This window comes from Cygnus atratus, chromosome 7 (assembly GCF_013377495.2).
Source record: "Cygnus atratus isolate AKBS03 ecotype Queensland, Australia chromosome 7, CAtr_DNAZoo_HiC_assembly, whole genome shotgun sequence".
Lineage (NCBI taxonomy): Eukaryota > Metazoa > Chordata > Aves > Anseriformes > Anatidae > Cygnus > Cygnus atratus.
Window position 1 is genome coordinate 2,976,741 of NC_066368.1, and position 22,438 is coordinate 2,999,178.

The window sequence follows — 22,438 nt, forward strand, 5'->3', positions numbered from 1 at the left end:
TTGTTTGCTAATATTTATTCAATTATTACCCTTTGCAATGTATATGCACTGTTTGTTAATTAAGTCATAATTAATCAGAAGAAATCTAGAGTTTAAAAGCAGAAACCTGTGGCTGTTGCTACTTAAGGCAGTCTGTGCTTTAATTTCAGTCAAAAAGGTACATCTGAGGTTTGTAATCTAATTCTTCTCTAGGAATGTGGAAAATATCTTGTTAACCCTATGATCTCAAAATGTTTTCCAGTAGAAATACTATAACCAACTGTAGAACAAACTAAAAATGCTAAGGTTGTGTTGACAAAATTGTCCAAGAGCTAAGATGATGATGATGATTATTATTATTTTAAATAATCTGTCAATACCTGGCTCTTTAGACCGGGAAGCTTCTTGACCTAGCTGAAAGCAACACACTTTCAGATTTATTTTTTTTAATAACTACTCAGAAAAAGTATTCCTCTGACTCTATTAACTTACAGAAGCTATACGAGAATCGGAGAAGTGGCATGCTACTTGTCAAGTCACAAAATACAGAAAATTATTTTGTTGTCCTAACTCATCAGCTGATCATCTAGAACCCTGTGTGTACGAAACACTTACACCTACCCAACAAAGTCATCTGCTATATACAACAGCCTTTCCTCCATATACTTTCATGCCCATTTTTTCTCTTTTCCCAGACACTGGAGCAATAGGTCCACAAATGCTTATTTTTATTACCCTCGCTTATGTAAGGGCAATGTTTAAATAAAACCCATTTAATGTATCCGATATTAGGAGGGTACCCATGCCCTCAGCACAAGAGGTCTTGCCCAACCTGTCAGTGGTTACTCATGCTTTCAAACAACCCTTCTGAAGCTGTCAGCCAGACAAACCCACAGCCTGTATTAGCCCTAAAACACTGGAACCATCTATAAACCCCAGTTCTTTACAATATCTGCGTATTTAAGGTGGTACAGATGTGTGTGTAAGAGTCTGCAAGACTGTATTGTATTTGTAGCACTCCTTTACTTTTTCCCCCCAGGTTACTTGGCAATGGTGAGATGGTCCTTCCTCACCACCTAAAGACACATCACATGTTTTGAACTCATTTCAAACACATTCTGGTGTGTGGAAGAGGCAATTAAGATGTTTTACCGAGTCTTTGATGTTAACTGCAAAGTCGTAACCAGTGGCAGTTACACCAGCAGTGGAGGTTAATTATAAAAACTGGAGGCAAAATATCTATAAATCAAAGTAAGGCTTCAGATGGGGAGTTGTTTTAAACACAAGGACATGCAAAGGTATTGCCTTAAAACTTAGCAAGAGCAGAAAAGAGCTCCTTAGACCTGCTTGCAGCTCCTCCTTCCTATGCTCTAGGCACGCCCCAGATGTGCCTCCTCTCAGCTAGACGTGGAGGATGTAGAAATGGTGAAGGAGGAAGGGAGAGATGCATACTTGTATCTTTCCTCCTGGTTTATGGATTTCTGTATTCCAGATCCACTGAATTTTCTAGCACCTGGGTGATGTTAAAGGCGATTGCACAAAGGAGCCCAGCACTTCGCCTGGGACATTTTTGTTCTCCACCGAGCACATTCCAGAGCTGAGAGGACCCTCTGTTCTCAGACAAAGCATCAGCACATCATTAACTCAGAGCATATCTTTACGCTTACTTCCCTCAAATTAGGCAACTGCTTCAATAATAGGTTGCCCTGTACTTTTACTCTAGCAAATCTTTCCAATTATTGCCTTCATTTCTACAACGTTTTGCCACCATGACCAACCACCGTGTGAACTAACCATCGCTTACCTTCTCAATTTTAGCATGTTGACATTTCTTCCTTTACTAGCCCCTGACTCCTGTTAGGTCAGTTTACAACAAGAAATTGAGAGAATCACTACTGCTTCATCTCTGTAGCACGTGCAAGTCTTCCACGAACTAAACCAAAAAACAGCGTTCTGTGTTTATGGCACTCTACTGTTTTTCTTTCGTGTATTAAATACCTTACAATAACACACATCAAGAAACAAATACAAATAACACACTGCTGGGAAAAAAAAAGCTAACACTCTCAGTCAGATTTCTCTCCCTTCAAGAAAATCGGTGTTCTCTAAGTGCTGTTGTAGTGCCATGGGACCAGTGCTCAGTGGATTCATTTTCACTAATATGCTGTAGGTCTTGAACTGCTATTACTGCAATTCATCACTGAATGAGTCTATGCCAGCAAAATCGTATCAGCATCTCTGAAGATAGTGGTATCATCCTTTGGGTGAATATCATCCATGTCTACTTTTCAAAATGTCACTGCTACATTATCTGCAATTAGCAGCAACACACAGCACGGCACTCGGCTCTGCTGAAAAGCAACTGGAAAAGCAGGAGGAGGAGAAGAACATCTTGCCTTAACACCTGGCAAGGTACAGAGGGCTCTTGTTGCCCGAATCTGATGCTTCAAGCATGCTGCGTGAACTCTTCTCTCTGACCTGGGGGCAGGCCCAGGTGACCGGTCACAGAATGCAAACTTTGGGCCATCGGGAAAAACCACGGGGTGCAGCACAATTGTAACGCATTAAACCTAAACAGCACGTCACAGATTTGGGGGCAGGTTAGAAATCATTATTGCGAGCTTGTGACATCCTCCACATACTCCCACTGAAGATTATTAAAATTGTACATTTCTCACGTGCATCATTCTTTAATAAAACTTGGCAAAATGGTGATTATATCTTACTGTGTGGAAGCCTCTACAAAAAAAAGGAAAAAATTACATCACAGCCAAAGGCATTAACCAACCTTTGTGTTAAGTCAGGCATGACCAAAAGTAGCAGAGCTACAGCTTCAATTCAGACTTCCAAGAGGGGGGAAAAGTGTTGAATATTACATGAAGCATGGTGCAGCGTTATAACACAACACAAGTTATTTACAAGAAAACAAAGCAAACGTAATTCAGAGCAAACTATTAGCAATCTCTAACAGCTGCAGACGTTTGTCTGTGTTGAAACACAGTGCCCTCAGTTAAGCGAGGCAAAATTCTGCTCTGTTTACCTGTAAGGAGCCTCCCTAAGGCCACTAAGAGTGAAAGCAAAATGTAAGTTCACTGATTTCCAGACCCGGCCACCTACGGCACAGCCTATGAAATATGTAACAGTGAAGTATTCGGAAGATGAACAGATAATCGAAAATATTTTGCAGCTGGAGAACACCCGTGACCTGCCCTTTAAATCTTCAGCGTGAGAAGTAACAGCAATCAAGTCCCTTCTCATTATACAATAAATCAGTAATTTTAATAAACAAAGTACTCAATTTGCCGTACAAAAATGAGTCACAGTATTTTGACTCTGCCAGGCCAAATGCTACGTATCAGGCAACAGTTAAATGAGCCTGTTTCAGAGATCATTTATATTCATTTGTTAGCAGACAGTGGTTGAGGAATTTAAAGAGCTCTCAGCAAACACTGCTGCAACGAGCAGTCCCAGGCAGCAGCAGCAGCTCAGACGGCTCCTTTGAAGAGGCTTTGAAAGCAATGTGATCTCCTGGATGGAATCTGAATGTCATTTCAAGTCTCCTTGCAGTGAATACAGGATATTTGGCTCTCTATTATCATTTTTAAGCAGCAAAACAAAGCCAAACCGTGTTTGCTTGGATGTTTAAACCGAAGAGAGAAGGGCTCCAGGCAGCGCAGGCAGCATCCGCACCCGGCTCCTTCTGCTTTAACGATCCTGCCAGCAACCACCCCAGGATCACACGGCTGAACATAAACTTGTCCTGACTCAGGAATGATGGCAAACGGAAGTCAGATAGCCGAAGCAATTATTGCCCAGCTTGTTTGCTTTCCTCCTTTTTCAGAAGCTGCTCTGAGTACAGTCCAGCTATTCAGCTCAGACGAAGGGGAAAGAGCAAATAAAGGCAGTGACAACCTCTGCTGCCTACCTCAATCCACCTACGCACGAGCCAACACTCTTAAAAACTGGCAAGTTCCTTATGTCACATAAGGAGAAGGGTGAGCTCAAAAAGCTTACAAATATACCCCTGAAAAACACAGCCTTTGGAAATAATGGAGTAGCTGCAGAAATGATATGACATGGCCTTGTTCGGGATTGTTTTTTATTTTTTTGTAACCTCTCTGGTTTTGTTTTGCTTTTTCAATTACAGACATAGCACAGGAAACGTTTAAGAAAATTGTTTCCAAGAGAAAACCTGGAAATGGAGGAAAGCAATCTGTAGATAAGCTTAAAAGAAGACAACTGCACTGTAAAGTAAGACATGAAAACCCAAAGAACACAACCAGTTTTATCCGTGATGCCCAGATGACATCGTGTTTTGCATCATATTAGTGCAGCCAAGTTTCAGGACACAACAACAGCAGACCTTTGAAACGTAGGGACTGCAGTGACTAGACTTTCCCCTGGGGGATCTTCACAGACGTGTTTGGTCTGTCCTGGGGAGCTGGCAAATTCATTCTGGCCATTAGTCTGCTTAAGACAGCCTCCTCGATTTCTTTATAATCCCTTTACTGTAACTGCCACCGTCCTATTTCAGAGCGCACACCGGTTACAAACCTTTCCTGAACTAGACGTACCAAGACACCTCGGAGGCTGTAACAATTCATCTTCCTATGGCACACAGGAAATCTCTTCACGTGCATCCTCCAAAGTCAGGGAAAAGCAATAATTTCTGCACAGATCAGTGCTTCGTGGGTCTTGTGATTCCAACCGTTTTGACTATCCTGATCTATCTGTGTATCATTCGGTCCCGCTGTTTCCACCAAGATCAGCTTCACCTGAAGTGTTCCATTACTGTAGTGCAAATCCATACTGAAGCAGCACTTCTATTTTCTAGTTCCAACAACAACCCCCCCCTTCCTTTCCTTGCAGCCATCCTATAATTATTCCCTCTCTTTGTTGTAAGCATACAGATATTTCTAATTATGAAGAGCCAAACTGTCAGATTTCTGTCACTGCCCCGAAGGTCTATCGCTCCGTGCACTTTGAGCCATACTCAAAGTGTATTCCGTGAAAATTTCTCTTTTTCCGGGGTTAGTTCATTAAAGCACTTTTAAGACCAACTCTCTGCCTGTGGACACGCTCCAGGTTCTCTGCCCCTTGCTCTGTGCTCATTTCCCCGTTACAGCTGCTCCCTCAGCCATCTCAGATGCTCACTTACCCTTCCCTGAGAGCAGGAGAAGCTCCGGGAGCCCGCAGCAGCCCATTTCCCTGCCCTCGCAGCAGGTAACCTGGTTTTCCAAGCTATACAGCAGTGCTCCAGCCTCTCTCCCAGCACAAACCAAGGCAGAGCAGTGTGCCACACACCCACACCCCTCGGCTCCTTGTATTTTTTAGAGAGGAATTCATTGCATGACACAGCTGTGTACTTCCCAATGGAGACTATTTCAATACCTGCTGCAGCCACACGCCCATCCTTGAGCCCTCTAATTTAAAATTCTCTGCAACCTCAACTGAAAGATGAATATGCAACACTGATCGTTACGAGATCCTGTATCATTCGAGGTTTAGCCTCCTGTTATACTCTTCCTGAAGCAGATCACTGAAAAACAACGTGAAGTTCGATATGAGCGGGCACACAACTTGTATTTCACAGCACAGTGTTTCAGAGATCTTCCAGACTTGATGGCATTCATACTTCGAATGCTTTTTTTTTCCTTCAAGAGTTGAACAAATTTATTCCACTGCTTGTAATCAAAGCTTCAGATCATACCGTCAGGGTGGAGAAAAAGCAAGGGCAAACCTTTAGGTTTAAACCTTTAGGTAAAAAACCTTTTTAAACAAAGTTATTGGAGCTCAGTGCTTACTCCGTGTTCTCCAGAAACGACAGGAGGACCGCTCCCAGTCTCGGGGCACAGAACTCATTTGGCTAAATACCGGCTGCTAGCTGCAGATACCGCACAGCACAACTGGATGAAACACTCTTTGGCGTATTCAGAACCAGCGTGCGATTTCTATCTGGTTGCTATTCACCAGATTTTAGAAACCAGAGCAAGTAGCGCTCGGGATCCCACCTCCCTGATTCAGGGGGGTTCAGCAGCCCTCCAGGAAGGGAAATCTCGGCTCCACTGTTACATCGGGGCGGCTGCCCTAACACGAAGGCCAATAAAAGCAAACTTCTGCAGTTCAGAAACGGAAATACCGGTGAAGTCTTACAATGAATGACTAAAAAAAAAGTGTAAGCAGACTCGTGTTCTGGCTAAATATATCCGTATGAATTGCTGCAGATCATAAGGGAAGCTTTTCCAACTGTCACCGAGCTGTCCAAATTACATACCTGCAAGGAGAGTTCTTCTGCTAAATCAGTCTTTTATAGAGGATGTTATTTAGGTACCGAATTACCAGTTTTCACTTTACACAATTAGAGTAATCCTTTAATAACAGCATTTTGAATGTCGTAGTATTAGATTCCAAAGAGACAGAGCGGTGAGCCACATCTCTATCCAGTCAGGGGAAAATGAACAAAATGAGCTTTACGGCATCAAGTTTCTCACCGCTGTTGGCTCTGCAAGAGATTAATCCCCAGATTTCTAATTGACACCTACTTCTGAGCCTTATGTGCGTACACAGAGGTACACTTGGCTTTCATCTGACTGGGGAAAAATGGATCTAGACTACGGACAATTTCAGTAAAAGGGTTTGCCTAAAGAGGGGCATCTTGTTTTTAACCTGGTGGGGCTCCTGGCAGCCCCAGTTCCAGAGCTAAGACAGAAATGTGCAGGTCAGGCGAAGAGAGGACACGTTCACAGAGCTGAGGGACAACGAGGAGTGGAGCTGGACTCAGATATCCACGGATTGTTTCAGAAATGGGAGGGAAACGCCTCGTACGCCAGAGAGCTCCCAGGCACACGTCTGTTTGTCTCCCCCCCGGCATCACTGCTGGCTTTCTTCCTCAATTACAACACCCAGGTCCTGTTCTCAGCTCAGACCCTAAAAAAAAACCTATTACACTGCTTCATATCTTCTTGTTGTGGTTTCATTTTGGACGTTGCAAATACAGAGAAATTTTGAAGATGGATGAGTAAATAGGTAATTGATTTAAGATATACGGCACAGCCCAACGTGGGCACGCATTTGCTGCCTGCAGGCAGTACTAGGTTATTCTTCCCACTCACCGAGCCATTTTTCCATGTTATATGCAAACACTTAGAAAAGGAGCACTTTCACAGATTACAGTTCATAGATTTTCTGCAGCAGCTTATTGTGATCGTTCATTTCTGCCTCTCAGCAGTGGGATAGGGATCAGCTGGGTCCCAGGGCAGCTGTGAAGGCAAAGTGCCCTTCTGCAGGCTGCTGGAAGCCTCTCCCAACACCCCAAGCCGTGCCTGGCCCTCTTTATTAACAGCATTTGGGCAGCAGGATGATAGGGGGTGTTTTTCACCACGTCACTTGTTGCACGAATAAACTAGAAGAGAACAGACCATTAGATCGGGTATTCTACTATTTGTTTCCTCTTGGTTATCGGTAAGAAGATGAGAGAGAACCTGAGCATGGTCACGTAACTCAGCCAAACTGCACTGCAGAGATGAGCACAGGTATCTTAACATTAACAAGGCAATCTGCACTCCAGAATACTTCAACCTGGCATGACTTCGGGCATCGCTTTGGTAAACGAGGAGATTTCTTCCCTTCACTGCCATCTACACGAGCTCAGAAAAAACTTGTGAGCATCTGTGTACAGAGCTCTAGCAGATGCAGAGCTGCTTCTCCACCGATTCTCCTGCACTGCAGCGAAACCAAACTGTCATTTAGGGACATGAGAAAACAAAGTACCGAGGCCCGCAGAGACCTACTTCCAAGGGCCTTCCTTCTGTTTTTCCTTCTTGCAAGTACTAACCTTGAAAGCACCACCCCAACAGCAAGAACACCGGCCAGCAACTGTACTCCGTCTTCTTAGTTTTATGCCACTGTGCAGCACTTGGGATTTTACACCGGCTCTGAGGTTTGCACAGTGTGGCTGGTAACAGTTACGACCCTAACCGGGCACAGGCTCATATATTTCTTTCGCACAAAGTATTTGAGCTTGCACCGAAATTTCAATTGCCTTGAAATTATGAAAAAATACCTGACTTCTTGCTTCTCCTACATTCCCACCCTTATAGAAACACTGCACGGTTGTGTCCTTCTTCGCGTACAAGCCTGAGCCTGGCAGGAGCCTGGCACCTAGGGAGGTGCGAGGACACGAGCACAGCACGGGCTTGCACAAAGCTCAGCCCTGCGAGCCCCAGAAGTTACATGCAGAAGACGTTCATTTTACAATAAGGTGGATTTGGGGGTGGGAGAGCAACAGGGACTTGGAATAGGAACGAAACTGCAATAAAAGGGGGGCTGCAGCACACCAGGTTCAGAAGCCTCGCAGCATCCAAATGACGACGCTGAGGTCTGGAGCAAACCACCGCGCAAGGGGCAAACCCAGACCTCGGGGTGTAACTACGGAGTAAGCTGTGTGACGGATAACCAAGCGCTCCCCCAGAGGGCTGCCAGCCAGCGATACAGTTGCTACTCAGCCAGAGCAAACAAATTCCCTGAATTATTGATACACAAACTGCTGACATTTTAATTATCCTTCTCATTTTTTGGTGATATGACAGAGGCACTAACGTATTCAAGACAGACGCTAGACCTCAAACACTCACAATGCCTACAAGATTTTCTGATTTCACTTGAAATACCTTTTAATTCTTTTGATTCACAAGGTTGTGGGTTTTTTTTTGTTTGCTTGTTTTGTTTGGTTGGGTTTTAATCACTAGGCAGCCCTCCTGAAATATGTTGGTTGCTTTTTGTTGTGTTTTTTGTTTTTTTTTTTTCAAACCCTCACTCCCTAACTAACCTGAGTACAATATAAAAATGTATTTACGGGGTGAAAGCACTTGAATTGCTGTCTTGGGAGTTATGCCATACGCCCACAGTGCAAATACCTCAAAAAGAAAATTAGTCATCTGCTTCCAACTGTCAGGATTCAGTAAAAAACAACAAACTACTGTCTTGGAAACAGCCTAAAAAATCTCACCATTGAGCTCCGGTACATTTCAAAGTACTTTCAGAGACCGAATGAATAATATGAGCCCTGTAATAACAAGAAAGATATGGAAAAAAATCGGGGAAATGATTCTGCTATTAGAGCATCACAGAATTTCCACTTCCATCCTCCACCGTCAGTTAAAAACAACTTTCAAAAATGAGTTGGTGAATTTGTGCGTAGTTTCTTTTGCCTTTTTTTTCGTCGCTTTGGCTCTGTTTTTAACATGCAAACGTACTGGTGCCCAGCAGGACGACCCTGCCCGTCCCCAGCCTGCTGATGGCAGCCTCCGGCAGCGCCGTGCCGCGGCCGCCCCTCTGCGCGCTGCCCCCCCACGCTCCTGCAGCTCGGGGCTGCTGCTGGCCTCTCGGAGAGGAAAATTGGACTCGTTAAGGTTCGGCTAATCCCCACCCAGTGACTACCCAACGAAAACTACCCCGTTGGTGCTGGCCATCACGGAATCTGTGCCAGGAAGGAGAAGGTAACGTCGCACCCAGGCGCCCCATGCACCGTGCCATTCGGATCGCGGCATTTAGCTGCTGGTGCTTGGGTCTGCACGTGCGTACCCCCAGACTCCCAACAAACCCCAGAGCCAGAACAGCTTCTGCTTGAGCTCTGTCCCTTCCCATCTCTGCACGTGAGCTCCAGTGCACAGGCACGGAGCTTTGCTGCAGCTGCCAGGTATCTCGGTGGTCCCAAGGAAAGCCGTGCTGACAGCTTCAGACCAGGATGGGAAAGCCCCACCAGGAAGGCAAATCCACACTACAAGTCCACATGACTTTGCTAAAAATTCAGGCAACAGCTCCTGGCTGGGTGGTGCCGATAGCGCTGGAGGTACCAGGCAGCTCGCAGCCCTTTCGGGGTGCTGCAAAGCACAGCACCGGCAAAGAGTTGCTTCCACTCATGGCTGTAACACTCAGTCTGTTTTAAATGCAATTAAATTCCACATAAGACAGCCAAACCTGAGCGAGGGCACACGAAAGCACCTCTTTCTCGAGCTGCTCTGAGTGCTCCAAGGACTCTACGCTGCTCATCACACCGCTGTGTGCGCAGATCCTCTCCCACACAGGCGTGGTTACTGGGAGGCACAGCCCAGGACGCCCCCAAGGCTTGTACTAGGGAAGCGAGTAAGGTCAAAAAAACTCCAGAGGAAAAAAAAAAAGAAAGTAATTAAAGCTTCAGGTGAAAGCAGAGGAGAAAAAACCGTAACACCTGAAATGGAACAATTCAGTGTTTGCATCCAGATGTAGGCAAACTGAATGTTTAAGCAGCAAGTCAATCATGTCAACTGCTCTGAGCTCACCACCGCTCTGCTTGATTTACTGATTTTTTGGCTGTACCGCTGTCACCTATAAATGACAGCTGTTAACTGGTGGTTTTCCGCATAATGAAAACACGGCAACGGTAAGGCTATGTCAGTTTTTCTACGGATCCACTGGGCCAGTGACTTCCCAGAACAGCTTTCTGTGAGCTTAATGCCGACCCCACGTGCAGTATCCGTGCGTGTATCTCCTGCTCTGAACGCAGCTTCTTCGGGGAACCAGAGGCAGCTGTTAATCCAGCAGAAACAGGATTTTGCTGATAGAAGTGTGATTATAGGAGGCGGCTTTCCATCCCGATACAATGCCACATCTTTTCTGGGTTAGACTAAGACTGTGGCTAAGCAGGGCTTAGTTTTACCTGCCAAACCTATCGAGTGATCTGCCTGTATCTACACAGCTAGAACACAGCCATTCGCGTCATAAAGACAACTACAGTGCACAGAACATCGTGAAGTCATCTTATTCTGCCAGAAGCCGAATTATGTTAATAACAAGGATGGATAATTCCCTCCCGAAGCCTGGTTATCAGCCACATTACTCTTCAGTGCTTAGCAGTAGGAAACACGGGTTTTGAAAAGTTCACCACTAAACTATTTATTTTTAAGGCCTTATTCTGCAAACCCAGGTAACGTTAGAGCGTTTAACTCTCTGTGCTCTGTATAGTCCCAGCAGGAGGAGGCAAGGCATGGAAACAATCCCCATTTACACCCAGACTCGCGGAGACCCAAGGCCCACACTGCCTCAGCTACCCAGCGCTGCCCAGAGCTGTCACTTCAGAACAACTTCAAAGGCTCGCTGCCTTCTTAAGAGAATTTGTTTCACTGTATTTTAATAAAAACACCACCAACAAAAAAAGTCCTTGAAGCCTGCTTATCCTCCTTGTTGGTGGCAGTACATAAAAGCACGAGGAACATCAGTCTCATCTAACGAGCATACCCAGCAGAGCATAAACGCGCTCCGAAGCGCAGGCACTTCTGTAAAACCATGCCATTAAGTAACTCCATTAATATGAAGCATTGCCTACATCCCAGAGGGTAAGGGAAGACGCCGAGATGTAACAGAATTACCCTCCAAATCACTTTATAAGATTTTCTTTGTTTTCAGTAGTTGCTCAGGATACTGGAATTAGTGCCCCCTCCCTAGCTACCTCCTGAACGACAGAAGGAATTCAGTATATACAGACCTAAGCTTCCCTCTCTCAGCTCAGTCAGGTCTCTAATTTATATTTGCAAAAACCTACTCAAATGCAAAGATGGTTTTAAGGTGTTGCAGTTGGTATTTTCAAAAGATGCCTCAAGCAGGTGCACAAATTGTGCATTTCACAGGGGTTTTGAAGGTGTAATTCCTTCAGGCTGCTCTGAAATTCCTGCCTATTATTAGTAACTGCCAGTCCATATCAGCAAACGGCTGCTCTTCATTATCGTATTTTCCTACGTGGAAGTGTTAATTGAGGTTGAGCTCCAGTTGTGCTGAGAATGCTAAAAGAAATGCAAGAACACGAAAGCCTCCTGAGAATAATACGCGGCGGAGTTGGCAACCACACGTGAAACACCGAGTACGAAGAACCCTCTGCTCGGTTACCCAGCTAACTGCATGCAGACACGGCAGTACCAGTGACCCGTATCTATCCCTCCTCCGGCGCCTACATCCCCTAGTACACGGCACTGACCAGGCCCATCTGCACGCATCCGTACGGAAACAGAAATACGAGGTGTAAGGTAGCAAAGAATGAAGCTACTGGATTTTTGTTAGGGGAGATCACAAGCAATGTAAGCCAAAAGGGCAAAATCAGAAGCAGGTCGTTCAACAGCCACAAGTTCTGTCGACCAAAGTTACGAAATCCAGTATTTCTTACACGTAAACCAATGCAGCATTCCCAAAACCACGACGGTAAAAGCGGGAAATGAAGCTGCAAGGCTTAACAATGCGTTATTGTTACATGAAGTACGTTGCGCACGGGAGTCGCAGCTTGGGGGAACCCCTGGCTCCCAGGCACCCCTCAGTGCAAAGCGAAGCACGCCGCTTTGGATCTCAGAGAGACCACAGCCAGTTCACTAAAAAGCAAACGAGTTTTGAGTGGGAATCTTTGTGAAGAACTTCACGCTTACACATTTAAACACAAATTGAAAAATACTTACGAGTTTATACCAATGAAGAAAAAATTTACTGCTCTGTAGCCTGAACTCTTCTAAATTATTTTAAAAGGGAGACAAGAGAGAGAATTTATTTGAAATACTCCATCTCGTCCAGAAAGCACAACCAGAACATTGATCTGAGCCCAGTGCCCAGACCGTGCTCGCAGACTGTTTCTAGCAGTTAGCACTGACGGGAAAACAATCTTTAGCTGCTCTATTTTTCAGTAACTTTGTACTTAAAATCCAACCTCATCGTGTAAGGTCTATATGCAAAACCACTGTGCTAATGGTAAAATCTTTGCTGGCATGAAGTAGATAAATTCCATGCAAGCATTTATGTAGATAATTATGTGAAAACAAGAAAGTGAAAGCCCAAAGCCCTGGGGTAAAAACAACAGAATTCCTTTAGAAAGAGTTTAATTTCTAAGTAATTGCATTTGTGCTGTACCACCACTTGTACAGTGCAGGCTTGGCTGAAGAGGCAGCATCACCTGAACTGGGGTTGGAAAGAAAAGTCCTCCCTGAAAAAGCTGAGAAGGTTCAAGAAGGAAATTGATACTTTTAGAACAGTTGATCGCAAATTCCGTGAGACTGGCACAGCTAATTGTGAACAGGTCAGTTTGTGGGTGACGGTGAGGCTAAAACCAAGCAGTGCTGAACGTGGCAGCTGGGAAATGGGGATTTCAAAGGGATCAAATTCAGATCATTTTTAATACTGATACCAAAGGATCATTTTTTATCAGGTTGAGCCTGCCTTATACCATAAATTAAGAAATATGTTTTTAAGCATTAAAAGATCATCATATGCTTTAGAAATTAATTTCAATAATAGTCCTGAAAACAAGATTAAAAAATAAATAAACAAAAACTGTAAGTTATGGAAGCAGGACCACAGTTCGTGACTGAACTGGCACGTCCACATTAAGACCAAATAGAGCGTGGCTTTTGCTAAGTAGGTAAGCAGCCTACTAACTTTGGGTGAGTTTATCACAACTACAACCTTGTTTTGTTACGACGGGCACGGTGCTGGTGGAGGCTGGTTGGATACCTCGGGAACTAAGAGTGCCCATAGGTACGCCTCTTCGTTACGGAGCATCCAGAGAGGGTAGCGATTCCACATCTGCATGATTATCCGTACTGCTGCGTGTTTATTTGGGTGTCTGGTCCCGTATGACTTCTTGGGGAAGAGTTCCCAAGTCCTGTGCCAGAGCGAGCGGGGTGTCACTGGGAGATGCCACCACCGCGGGGCTGTCCTGTTCTGCTCCAGTGCCTGCCCCCAGCACACGCAGCCCCGCTCCTCGTCCTCCCCTCTCTTTCACAGAGGAAATTCTCACCTCTTCCTCATCCCTGGCTGAAATCGTGGTTCTCAAGTATCCCAGTAAAATAAATAAAAACTCGTCATTGTCACCCTATCACGACACTCACCGCACGAGGAGCCAGGAGGACAGGTATAGGCGGGATAAATAACCTGGGTGCTACAGTTTGCTCTGGTAGCTGGCCTTGGAGAACCTCGACAAAGCACCTCACAGAGAGCAGAGGCCGGCCAGGCGTGAGCAGCGCAGACCAGCAGCGCGGTGCAGAACAGCACGGACTGCCGGAGAGCAGGAGGTCGTTAGTCTACCAAGCAGCTAATTACCTGTATATTAAAAGGTACTTTGCAGGCTTACACGGAGAAATAAAAACGTCCCAACTGACATCTAATGAAAAAAACTGGCACCCAGCACGGCGCGTTTATGTCTTTATCTATACAGAGGCATTCAGGCACCCGTGCTGCGTTCCTCCAAAGGTGGTTAGTAACTGCTGCCCCTGTCTGCGGGAAATAAAGGCTTCCAGCAACTGATCTGTAAACTTCAGGGGCTGGGTCTTTCAGCAACAGTTTTTAGTATTTGATCAATAGCTTGGAAAAATAATTTTACAAGCCCAAGTTTAATGCAGTGGTGACAAGCTGAGTGTCTGCCTCCAGGAGGATCTTGACGGGGAACTGAAAACAGAAAGCACTTCGGGCCTCCAAGGAACGAAAACCAAGTATACGCAGGTGTAAAGGAGCATCGTGTGCCCCCATCCTCCCAGGGAATAGCATGCAAGACAGAGTTCTGCTTTGCAGAAGTCCTTCTGCACATCTGGCTTTGTAGACGTGTCCAAATTTAGCAGTCCAGTTAACTGGAGTATGTTCTTCTCAGCACGAAAATAATTCCAAATTATTTCTTGCTATCAGGTTTTAAAACCACCACGTTCCAAGTCCTCTTAAAATGCGAAGGGAAAAAAAAAAAAAAAAAAAAGAAAAAACCCAGAACAGCAAGAGCTCTACCTTGCATTTTGCTTTCAGAAGGAAAAAGCGCCTTCACACTAAAGCAGTAGATCCACCCCACTGACTGCTGCCCCTGGTACCGCTGTGCGAGGAGCTTTGCTCCCAGGGCCAGAGCACGTGGCCACGCCAGCACCGCACGATTCGTACATCAGTCCTCTCAGCGGAAGGAGAAACGTCACCTGCAAAGACAAGCCTGGTGCAGTGAACGTCAGATTCAATCGCTGCCTTCAAGGTCACACTGAGAGATTTCTTCTCTCTTAAAAACCTACGTTCTACACAAAATATATATTTATAAGGAGCCTAATAAACTTCTAAAACAATGCTCAAAGCTTTTTAAATAGTAAGGAGAAGTGACACAGCGTATGTATTTAGGAAGTGCTCATTTTCTGTGTTAGGGACAGGCACAAACAATTTGTATATCATTTTTCATTAAAATTTTGTATTGGAGAGGCTTGATATTTTGTTACATAAAAATTAGATCAGTATTTCCACAAATGCTGGGTTTTTCCATGACTGTTACGGTGCCAGGGAAGCGAGAAGCAGGCCCTCTGTCCCCACGTAAGGCCAGGCATGGCTCAAGCTCCAGCACAGAACCTGAGCTCAGAAGCATTCCCTTAAATTACTCATACCCTGATCCAAAATCTTCAAACTTCCACAGATGAGGTATTTTCCCATTTCTTTTACAAGTAACTAGGAGGAAACAGCAGATACTAGTCTGTATTTTACACAAATTGGAAAAAAAAACAACTTAAAATGATTCTCTAGTTTAACTATGTAAGTCTATAAAAAAAAGGAAAGTGCTACTATGTAAAAACTGACTTAGCAATTTTCATTTTAAAATCTTTTGCATGCAAGAACATTTGCGCTGATATACAGGCTATTTTGTTTTTTTAATTTAATATGTTTATTTTAATGACATTTCCGTCTGTGTACAGAAAAATCCTTGCATACCTGACAATACTTAGGTAAATTAAGAGCTGTACCATGCCCCAAACTGAAGGGTGACAAAAGAGAGGTGCAGGCTAGGTGAATAAGGGGAATGTTATTTAAATGGGATGTTCTTCCTTTTAAGACATGGACATCACCACAACTGATCCTCAGACGATTCAGTAAGAATCTTCATCTCATTGATATGGGGGGGAACTAAACAGACGCCGTTTTACATTATTATGCTCTGTAAGCCCACCAGTAACTAGAAAAGCCTTATGTATTTGAGAAGACAAGAAAGCAGCAGAGCAGCACTGCCTCGTCTGCAGAAGAGGAGCACTCTCCATTCACAGTGATGGTTCGTCACTGTGGTACACCAAAGCTTTATGTAAAATCAGGCTCACTTAACTTCATTTCCTTGTTGTTTTCCCTCTTCATCAGCGTACAAAGTATTACTGAAATAAATCTGATATTTTCTCCTCCCGATCGTTAATCACCTGTTTTCCAAACAGCATCATCTCATGGCTCAGTGAAGCTGAATATGCTATTTTTGATCCTGTTTTCCTAATAGCTAGATTGGTATGGTCAATACTAAAGTTTTTAAAAAAATGAAGTTCTTATTTCTATGAACAGCAATCATAGAAGGCAAAAACTTGTTAAAATAAATGGCTTTTTAATGACCTCACGTTCTTATCTTTGTAGGCTTTCATATCGGACTGGTCAAGACACGGCTAACTGCGACACGTGCAGGAACAGTGCGTGTATTATCTACAGGTGGGTTAAAATACTAATCTTCCCCCTTCCTACTGAATGAGAGTAACTATTTATTCATTAATGCAAGATCAAATGGTAGCCCTCATTAAAATGGTTTTTCTCCATACACAGAAGCAGTTTAAAAAACAGAAAATAAATTTACCTTCACTAAATTATTTAAATTCAACAGACATCTGTTTCCAAGCCTAAAATCAAAAATAGATGACTTTGGTCAGTACGCTGCTGCAGCTCTCAGATGTGAAGTGCTGCAAGTTGCGAGCTTCACTGTCACATAGCGAGAGGTACTTCCAATTCCTGTCCAACAGCTCAAGGTGCCAGATTGATTTCATAGCAGTAACAAGCGGACTCAGGAAGCAATTTTGAGATTTTAGAGCGAAGATAATCAGATACAGATTCAATTTAGGTAGTTTAATCATTAAAATTACTACCCATCACATCATTACTACCCGGGCTTTTAAATACTTTTACATTTGTAGTAGGTAAGTTTTTAAAACATACAGGGCAAATATGTCCTGCTCAACACGAACAGCACACGTCTACCTTCTGCAGATCAGACCTGCTCAGTCTTCATGCAACACACAAATGAAGACTCGCTGCATGCATAAAAAAATCCCCTTTAACAGACTTGTTTTGAAGGTTTATGGTTCCATAAGGTGAATACAGGTTGGCTTGTTACTGTCAAACCTGCAAACATGACAAAACCGCTTCAAGGCTTTGTTAAAGATGGGTTATACCTGCTAGAATTTCTCCTCCAGAAGGAAATACTTGGAGTTTACTCACTAGAACGGAATCAGGTGCACAAGGTGAAAGGATACGTTTCAGTTTTCTCTAAAGCAGAGGTTTGCCTCCTAAAGTTTATCAGCCAAGAGACCCGTTTTGCCATGTGCTATGTAATGAATAACAGATAATCAGTGGGCATGACACGAAGCCATCAGGAGTTTGATTCATACTGACAGCTTAATTATCATCCTCCATTACAGAGAGTCTTAAAGAAAAGCAACTGCATATTTGCATGTGGTGCAGGTAAGATGAAAATAAATGTGACTCAGATTATCATTCTACCAGGGATTTCTTCTCTTTTCTGTACAACGGGATAAAATATTCTGAGAACTTATTTCTAGATTTCCTTCTGAAACCTATCAGCAAGTATTTCAGAAAGTCAGGCAATATAGTGCAGATGAAAATGTATAAAGACTGTTATTAACTAAAGATACAAACTAAAATGAACGTACAAATGCTGTCTAGGTCTGAAAACCACTTCCCCCCTTGTTTCTCTGCTCGGTTTCTGATTCAGGTAGAAGACCTGCACCTATTCATACATTACACCCAAGCTGCCTAGAAGTGAAAGGAGAAAGGATGGAAAACTTCAACTCCATCTTTTCTCCATAGCAGCTAAGTAGGAAAGAGCAGGATGCTGTTTTGTGCTGGGGAAGGACCCAATTTATGTATATCTCCTTTAGACAGGTATTTAGAAGCGTATAAATAACACAGGCCTATGCTACTGCCCTGTTTGCTCAACCCATGCAATTTCTTTCTCAGGGCAGACAGGGAAGTTGCAACACAGCACTCTGTCGTCAGAGATGCTCTTTTTGTTTCAAAAACAATTTTATTTTATTTTTAAAGGACTTGATTTCTAGCCAGCAGGTTTAAAAGTAAGGAACTTTCCAGTTTCTACCCTTTACACGCACTGCAAATGAAAAGCACGCAGCCATGCAGATTTGAAGTGCTTCCCTCCGCACACATTACCAGCCGGCTCCCCAGCATTTCCCACCAGAACAGCCATTTGGACTGAAGCTATCGATGCAGGGCGTTCGCCTAAAGCAGTGTTTCCAGGGGAAGTTTTAGCAAAAATCAGCTCAGCTTTTTGACACAGTAGGAGAATATATGCTGCAGGCAAGAAGTCTAAAACCAGAAGACAGCACAAAACCGGGGAGCTCTGAGGAGGCTGAATTACTATGACAAGATAAGCAGCCAGAAAGGATAAAAGAGAAATTCGCTGATAAAACCACCACTAAGACACATTGCCTGGTAGGATCTTCTGCTTCTCCACAAGTCAAATACTGCAGTGCTGGAACCTCTGAACAAAATGAAGCATCTCGTTAGGGAGGATGCTAAAGCTGCTCTTAAACCTGAACTCTACGTGCAAGGATAGAGGCGGCACCTCTGTAAGGACCGCATGACAAACCTTGCATACAGTTACAGTTAAGAAAGAACACGCTATAGGAACAGAAATTAAAGCCTCTGCACTCAGATTAAACCTTCCAAGGTGCACTGAAAACCTGAACGCCTCTGAGGGTGCTGGCCCCAGCCAGCTGTCAGTAAAGTCAGCATTCAGACCTGGAGGGCCATCCTGTCCCACCCACAGCACATTCCCCGCCTGCTTTTACAATACTAGTAGAAGTATTTTCACCCAGCTTGGACCCGCTGTCCTCCCGCATCGTGAGCCCCTTCACACAAGCAGTAGATGGGGGACACCAAAGAAAATGTAACCAACACCCTTATGGGGCAAGTCAGGAACTCAGAAAGAACACCTTAACTTTTCCATAATTGGCTTTGCTTTTAAAAAATGCAATCCAATTTTTAACACGGTGACATTAAAAAAATACTTAGGAGGTCTTTCAAACCTCTATTTTTAAACTGAAACATCTTAGAGGAATGAATCAGTTGCCCTACTGACAATCCAGCTACCTGCTGTGGTGTCAAGTACAGCAGATGAGGAGCTAGAATGCAGAAACAATCACTGTAATTAAATTCTTCTCCTCAAGATGACTTCTCAGAATATTAATATGATCTAGCACAAAAGCTGAAGACAATGTGGAAGACAAATCATTGATGTACTCTAAGCTATTTTTGTTGCTTTTTATGATCAAAAATGCTCATACTTTTAGTAAACATTTCAAGTAGAGGATATTGAAAATAGTTATTTTGCATATGAAGTATGTATTTTTTACTAATATTCCAAATCTATTCTTACGCTGTCTTAGTGTTGAAAAGAATACATACTTTTTAGAATTAAAAAAAAAGTGGAAAACCAGGTTACTTTTTCCTTTTTTAATAAATAGGAAACTGTTCAAAAATGAAACACTTAAAAATATAAGGTCCCAAAAAATTAAAAACTTTCCTACTCTAGGATTCAGTAGGAAAAGAAACATATAAATTTGAATCCCCACTTCCCTCAAAAATTTACTTGTTGCTGCCATAAGAAATACGCTCAGGAACTTGACAGATTCTACCATAGGTCAGATTTCTTCCATTGCATGAGATGAGCAACATTAACCGCATCCTCCTCCTGCAGCACACATCAGTTCACCGCTTCCACTGCCAATTAAATACCCATTTAGCTGCTACTGTGAAGGCTGGGAAAGGCTGGAGCAATTACCCCAAAGGTTTCAGCAGCCTGCTGTCACTGGGATCCTAATAGGGACAGGATCAGTTGTGCCACGTCTTCTGGAGCTCTAGGCTCAAAGACAGCTTCAAGACTCTTTTGCTGCAATGTTCTCAACAGAGCTTTTAATGACCAAATCCCAGCTACACGGCAACAGTCTAAAATAGCAAAAGGTGTTTTGCATCGTGTCTTTGTAGTAATCACCGGACAGCAGTTAAATTTGTAGTCAAAAAATGTCATCTGTAGTAAAAATAAGCAAACTTTTTGTCAGGTGTTGATGTGTCAAACATTAACCCACTCCATCAGTATCCATATAACAAGAGGTCGCAAAACAGTTTCAAAATCATCCGTCTTTTACAAACTATAGAACAAAACTTACAAAAAGATACAAAAAAAATCCATATATCCTTTCCAAACTAAATGCAGATTCACCGTTATTTTTTAAGTATAGAGGATAACTCTTACTAGGGTAAATTGTCAGCACAAAGTCAACTTAATACTGAGGTCTAGCAAGATCTTGTTATTAAGAAGAAATCACATTGATATGCAGAAATTGTACCAAATCTATCACAGCCCAAACCCATGTGCACTAAAATCTTCACAGGCTGTTTTATTCCGTGATTATCTTTTAGTGGAACTGCCCTTTCCGCTTCTATTTAAATTACCATCCCTCATGAATTTTAATCCTCGAAAAGGAATCTTTATGAGAAAATGAGTCTTCTGTTTAATATTTTTGTGCATTATTCTACGGCCTTTATCAGGAATTATCTCTGTGAAGGAGTATCTTAAGGAATTCATGCTAAGCTTCCCTCTGGTCAAAAAGGTCACAAATACTCTATAGTTTTTACAAGGTTACTTTAGCTTCTGGAAATGATTAAATCGCTAGGCAATTTCTGCACAGGGGGAAAAAAACAAACTTATATCAAGACTGCACTATTGTAGCTCTTGGGAAGAAAAATATTCAAAGCTGCAGCAACCATTAATTTGGCTATTTTTTATTCCTTTAGAATTTTGCAATAATATACGCTGGTTTTCAGTATTTAATTTTGTCAGTGACATTTTAAGGCATGCTCCAGCTATTTAATTGAAAACCTATTATTAGAATCTATGAAATGTAACACTCAGTAAACCAGCAGCTGTTACAGGTTAAAATCACGGTGATGCAAGTCAACTAGGTAGCACAGAGGCCACATGGAAGTAGTTCAATTGTAAAGGTTAGACAATGATAATTATGAAAATACATAAATATGGCATACAAAGTGAAATAAGACAAGTAGACATAAATTCCTAAGATGGTATCAGTATAACAAAATCAGGTAACTAACTGACCAGATTAGGAATTTTCTCCGTCTTTTTATTTCCTACCCATAGGAAATTAACTTACATTCTTTCTCACCTTACTTCTACTCTGTAACACGTTTAGTTGAAAATTTCCATCTTAATGGCTTCCCAACACTGACAGTGCTTTGGATCCTAGGCATCATCTGCGATATTCAGCTTGAAAGAGGAAATTTTAAAAAAGGGATTGATTGCAAGTGTATTAAGCTATTTTCCAAGTTATCAGTGTTTATCTGGATCCTGGTCTTCCAAGATGTGGCACGCACTAACTCCATGTCATCCTATTAACACAACCCAGAAGGAGAGACAGTGATATTCTTTAATTCCAACTTCACACAGCCTACTTGAAGAGTTATACGTCTTGTCAAATGCTTGTAGGATTTGGGCCTAAACATTACAAACTAGGTAGGAAAAAGGGAAACAGAGAGAGTGTCAAGTGAAAGGAGGAAGGTTGTGGTTGAACAGAAGGAGAAAGGTTGGTCTTATCCTTGAGGGGGGAAGCAGAGGGAGAGGCTGCCCAGAGCCCGTGCAAACTCCACCCTTGGAGATTTCAAGAGCCAACTGGGTAAAGCCCCGAGCAACCTGGTCCTGACCCTGAATTGTTCCGATTCTGCAACCTTGCAAGTAGCCAACATACCAGACTGTTAGCATCCAGCACCTTAAAATGATGCACATTAATAACGTGTGACTATGTTAGGAAAGATGAAAGCCCATCCGAATCACTAAGCTTGTTGCTAGATCCGCTCCCACGTCCCATATGTTTAAAACCAAGTGGTTATGACTCCTCAAACTGTTTTCAATCCCTTATACAGCAACAAAATTAGAAGAAGTTCACTCTACTGGCAGCATGCAAAAAATAAACACTCATTAACATATATTCTCAAAATCATTAGAGAAGCCACGAAGCCAAGAACAGAAAACCCACCACACCAATCCCTAATCCACAGCGCTGGGATTCAGAAGGGGGGTCAACCAGAAAATAAAGCAGGCTGAGTGCGCCGGCTACTTTGAGCATTTGCCCTGAGCAAGATGCCCGAGTCGTGCCTGGACCAGCCCCTGTACCACGAGGCAGGCCCTAGGTACTGACACAGGCCTAAGGCCTCTGGACAGCGCCAGGTGTAACGCACTCCCGGGGCCAGGCACTAAATGCAGCCCTTCACAGGTGGGCGGCTGGTCAGTAGGCTTCGTTTCCCTTTCTTTTCTGAGTACAGGACAAGGACATAGCACAGAAAGTCGCTGTGTACTCGCTATGAC

General features: G+C 43.3%; 2 protein-coding genes across 7 annotated transcripts in view; one reads left to right on the forward strand and one right to left on the reverse strand.

Annotated features, from left to right (window-relative positions):
• DOCK1 (dedicator of cytokinesis 1) overlaps positions 1-22,438 on the reverse strand; it is a 284,156-nt gene that overhangs the window by 165,778 nt on the left and 95,940 nt on the right. The gene's annotated exons all lie outside the window — the stretch shown is intronic.
• INSYN2A (inhibitory synaptic factor 2A) overlaps positions 1-22,438 on the forward strand; it is a 43,073-nt gene that overhangs the window by 16,380 nt on the left and 4,255 nt on the right. For 2 of the 3 annotated variants that reach the window (XM_050712020.1, XM_035547638.2), the window contains one exon: positions 16,390-16,461. In XM_050712020.1, coding sequence (XP_050567977.1) covers positions 16,390-16,461 — 72 coding nt within the window. Of the gene's footprint in view, positions 1-2,149; positions 2,723-16,389; positions 16,462-22,438 lie in introns of those variants that run through there. The other variant, XM_035547640.2, reaches the window with a different exon arrangement.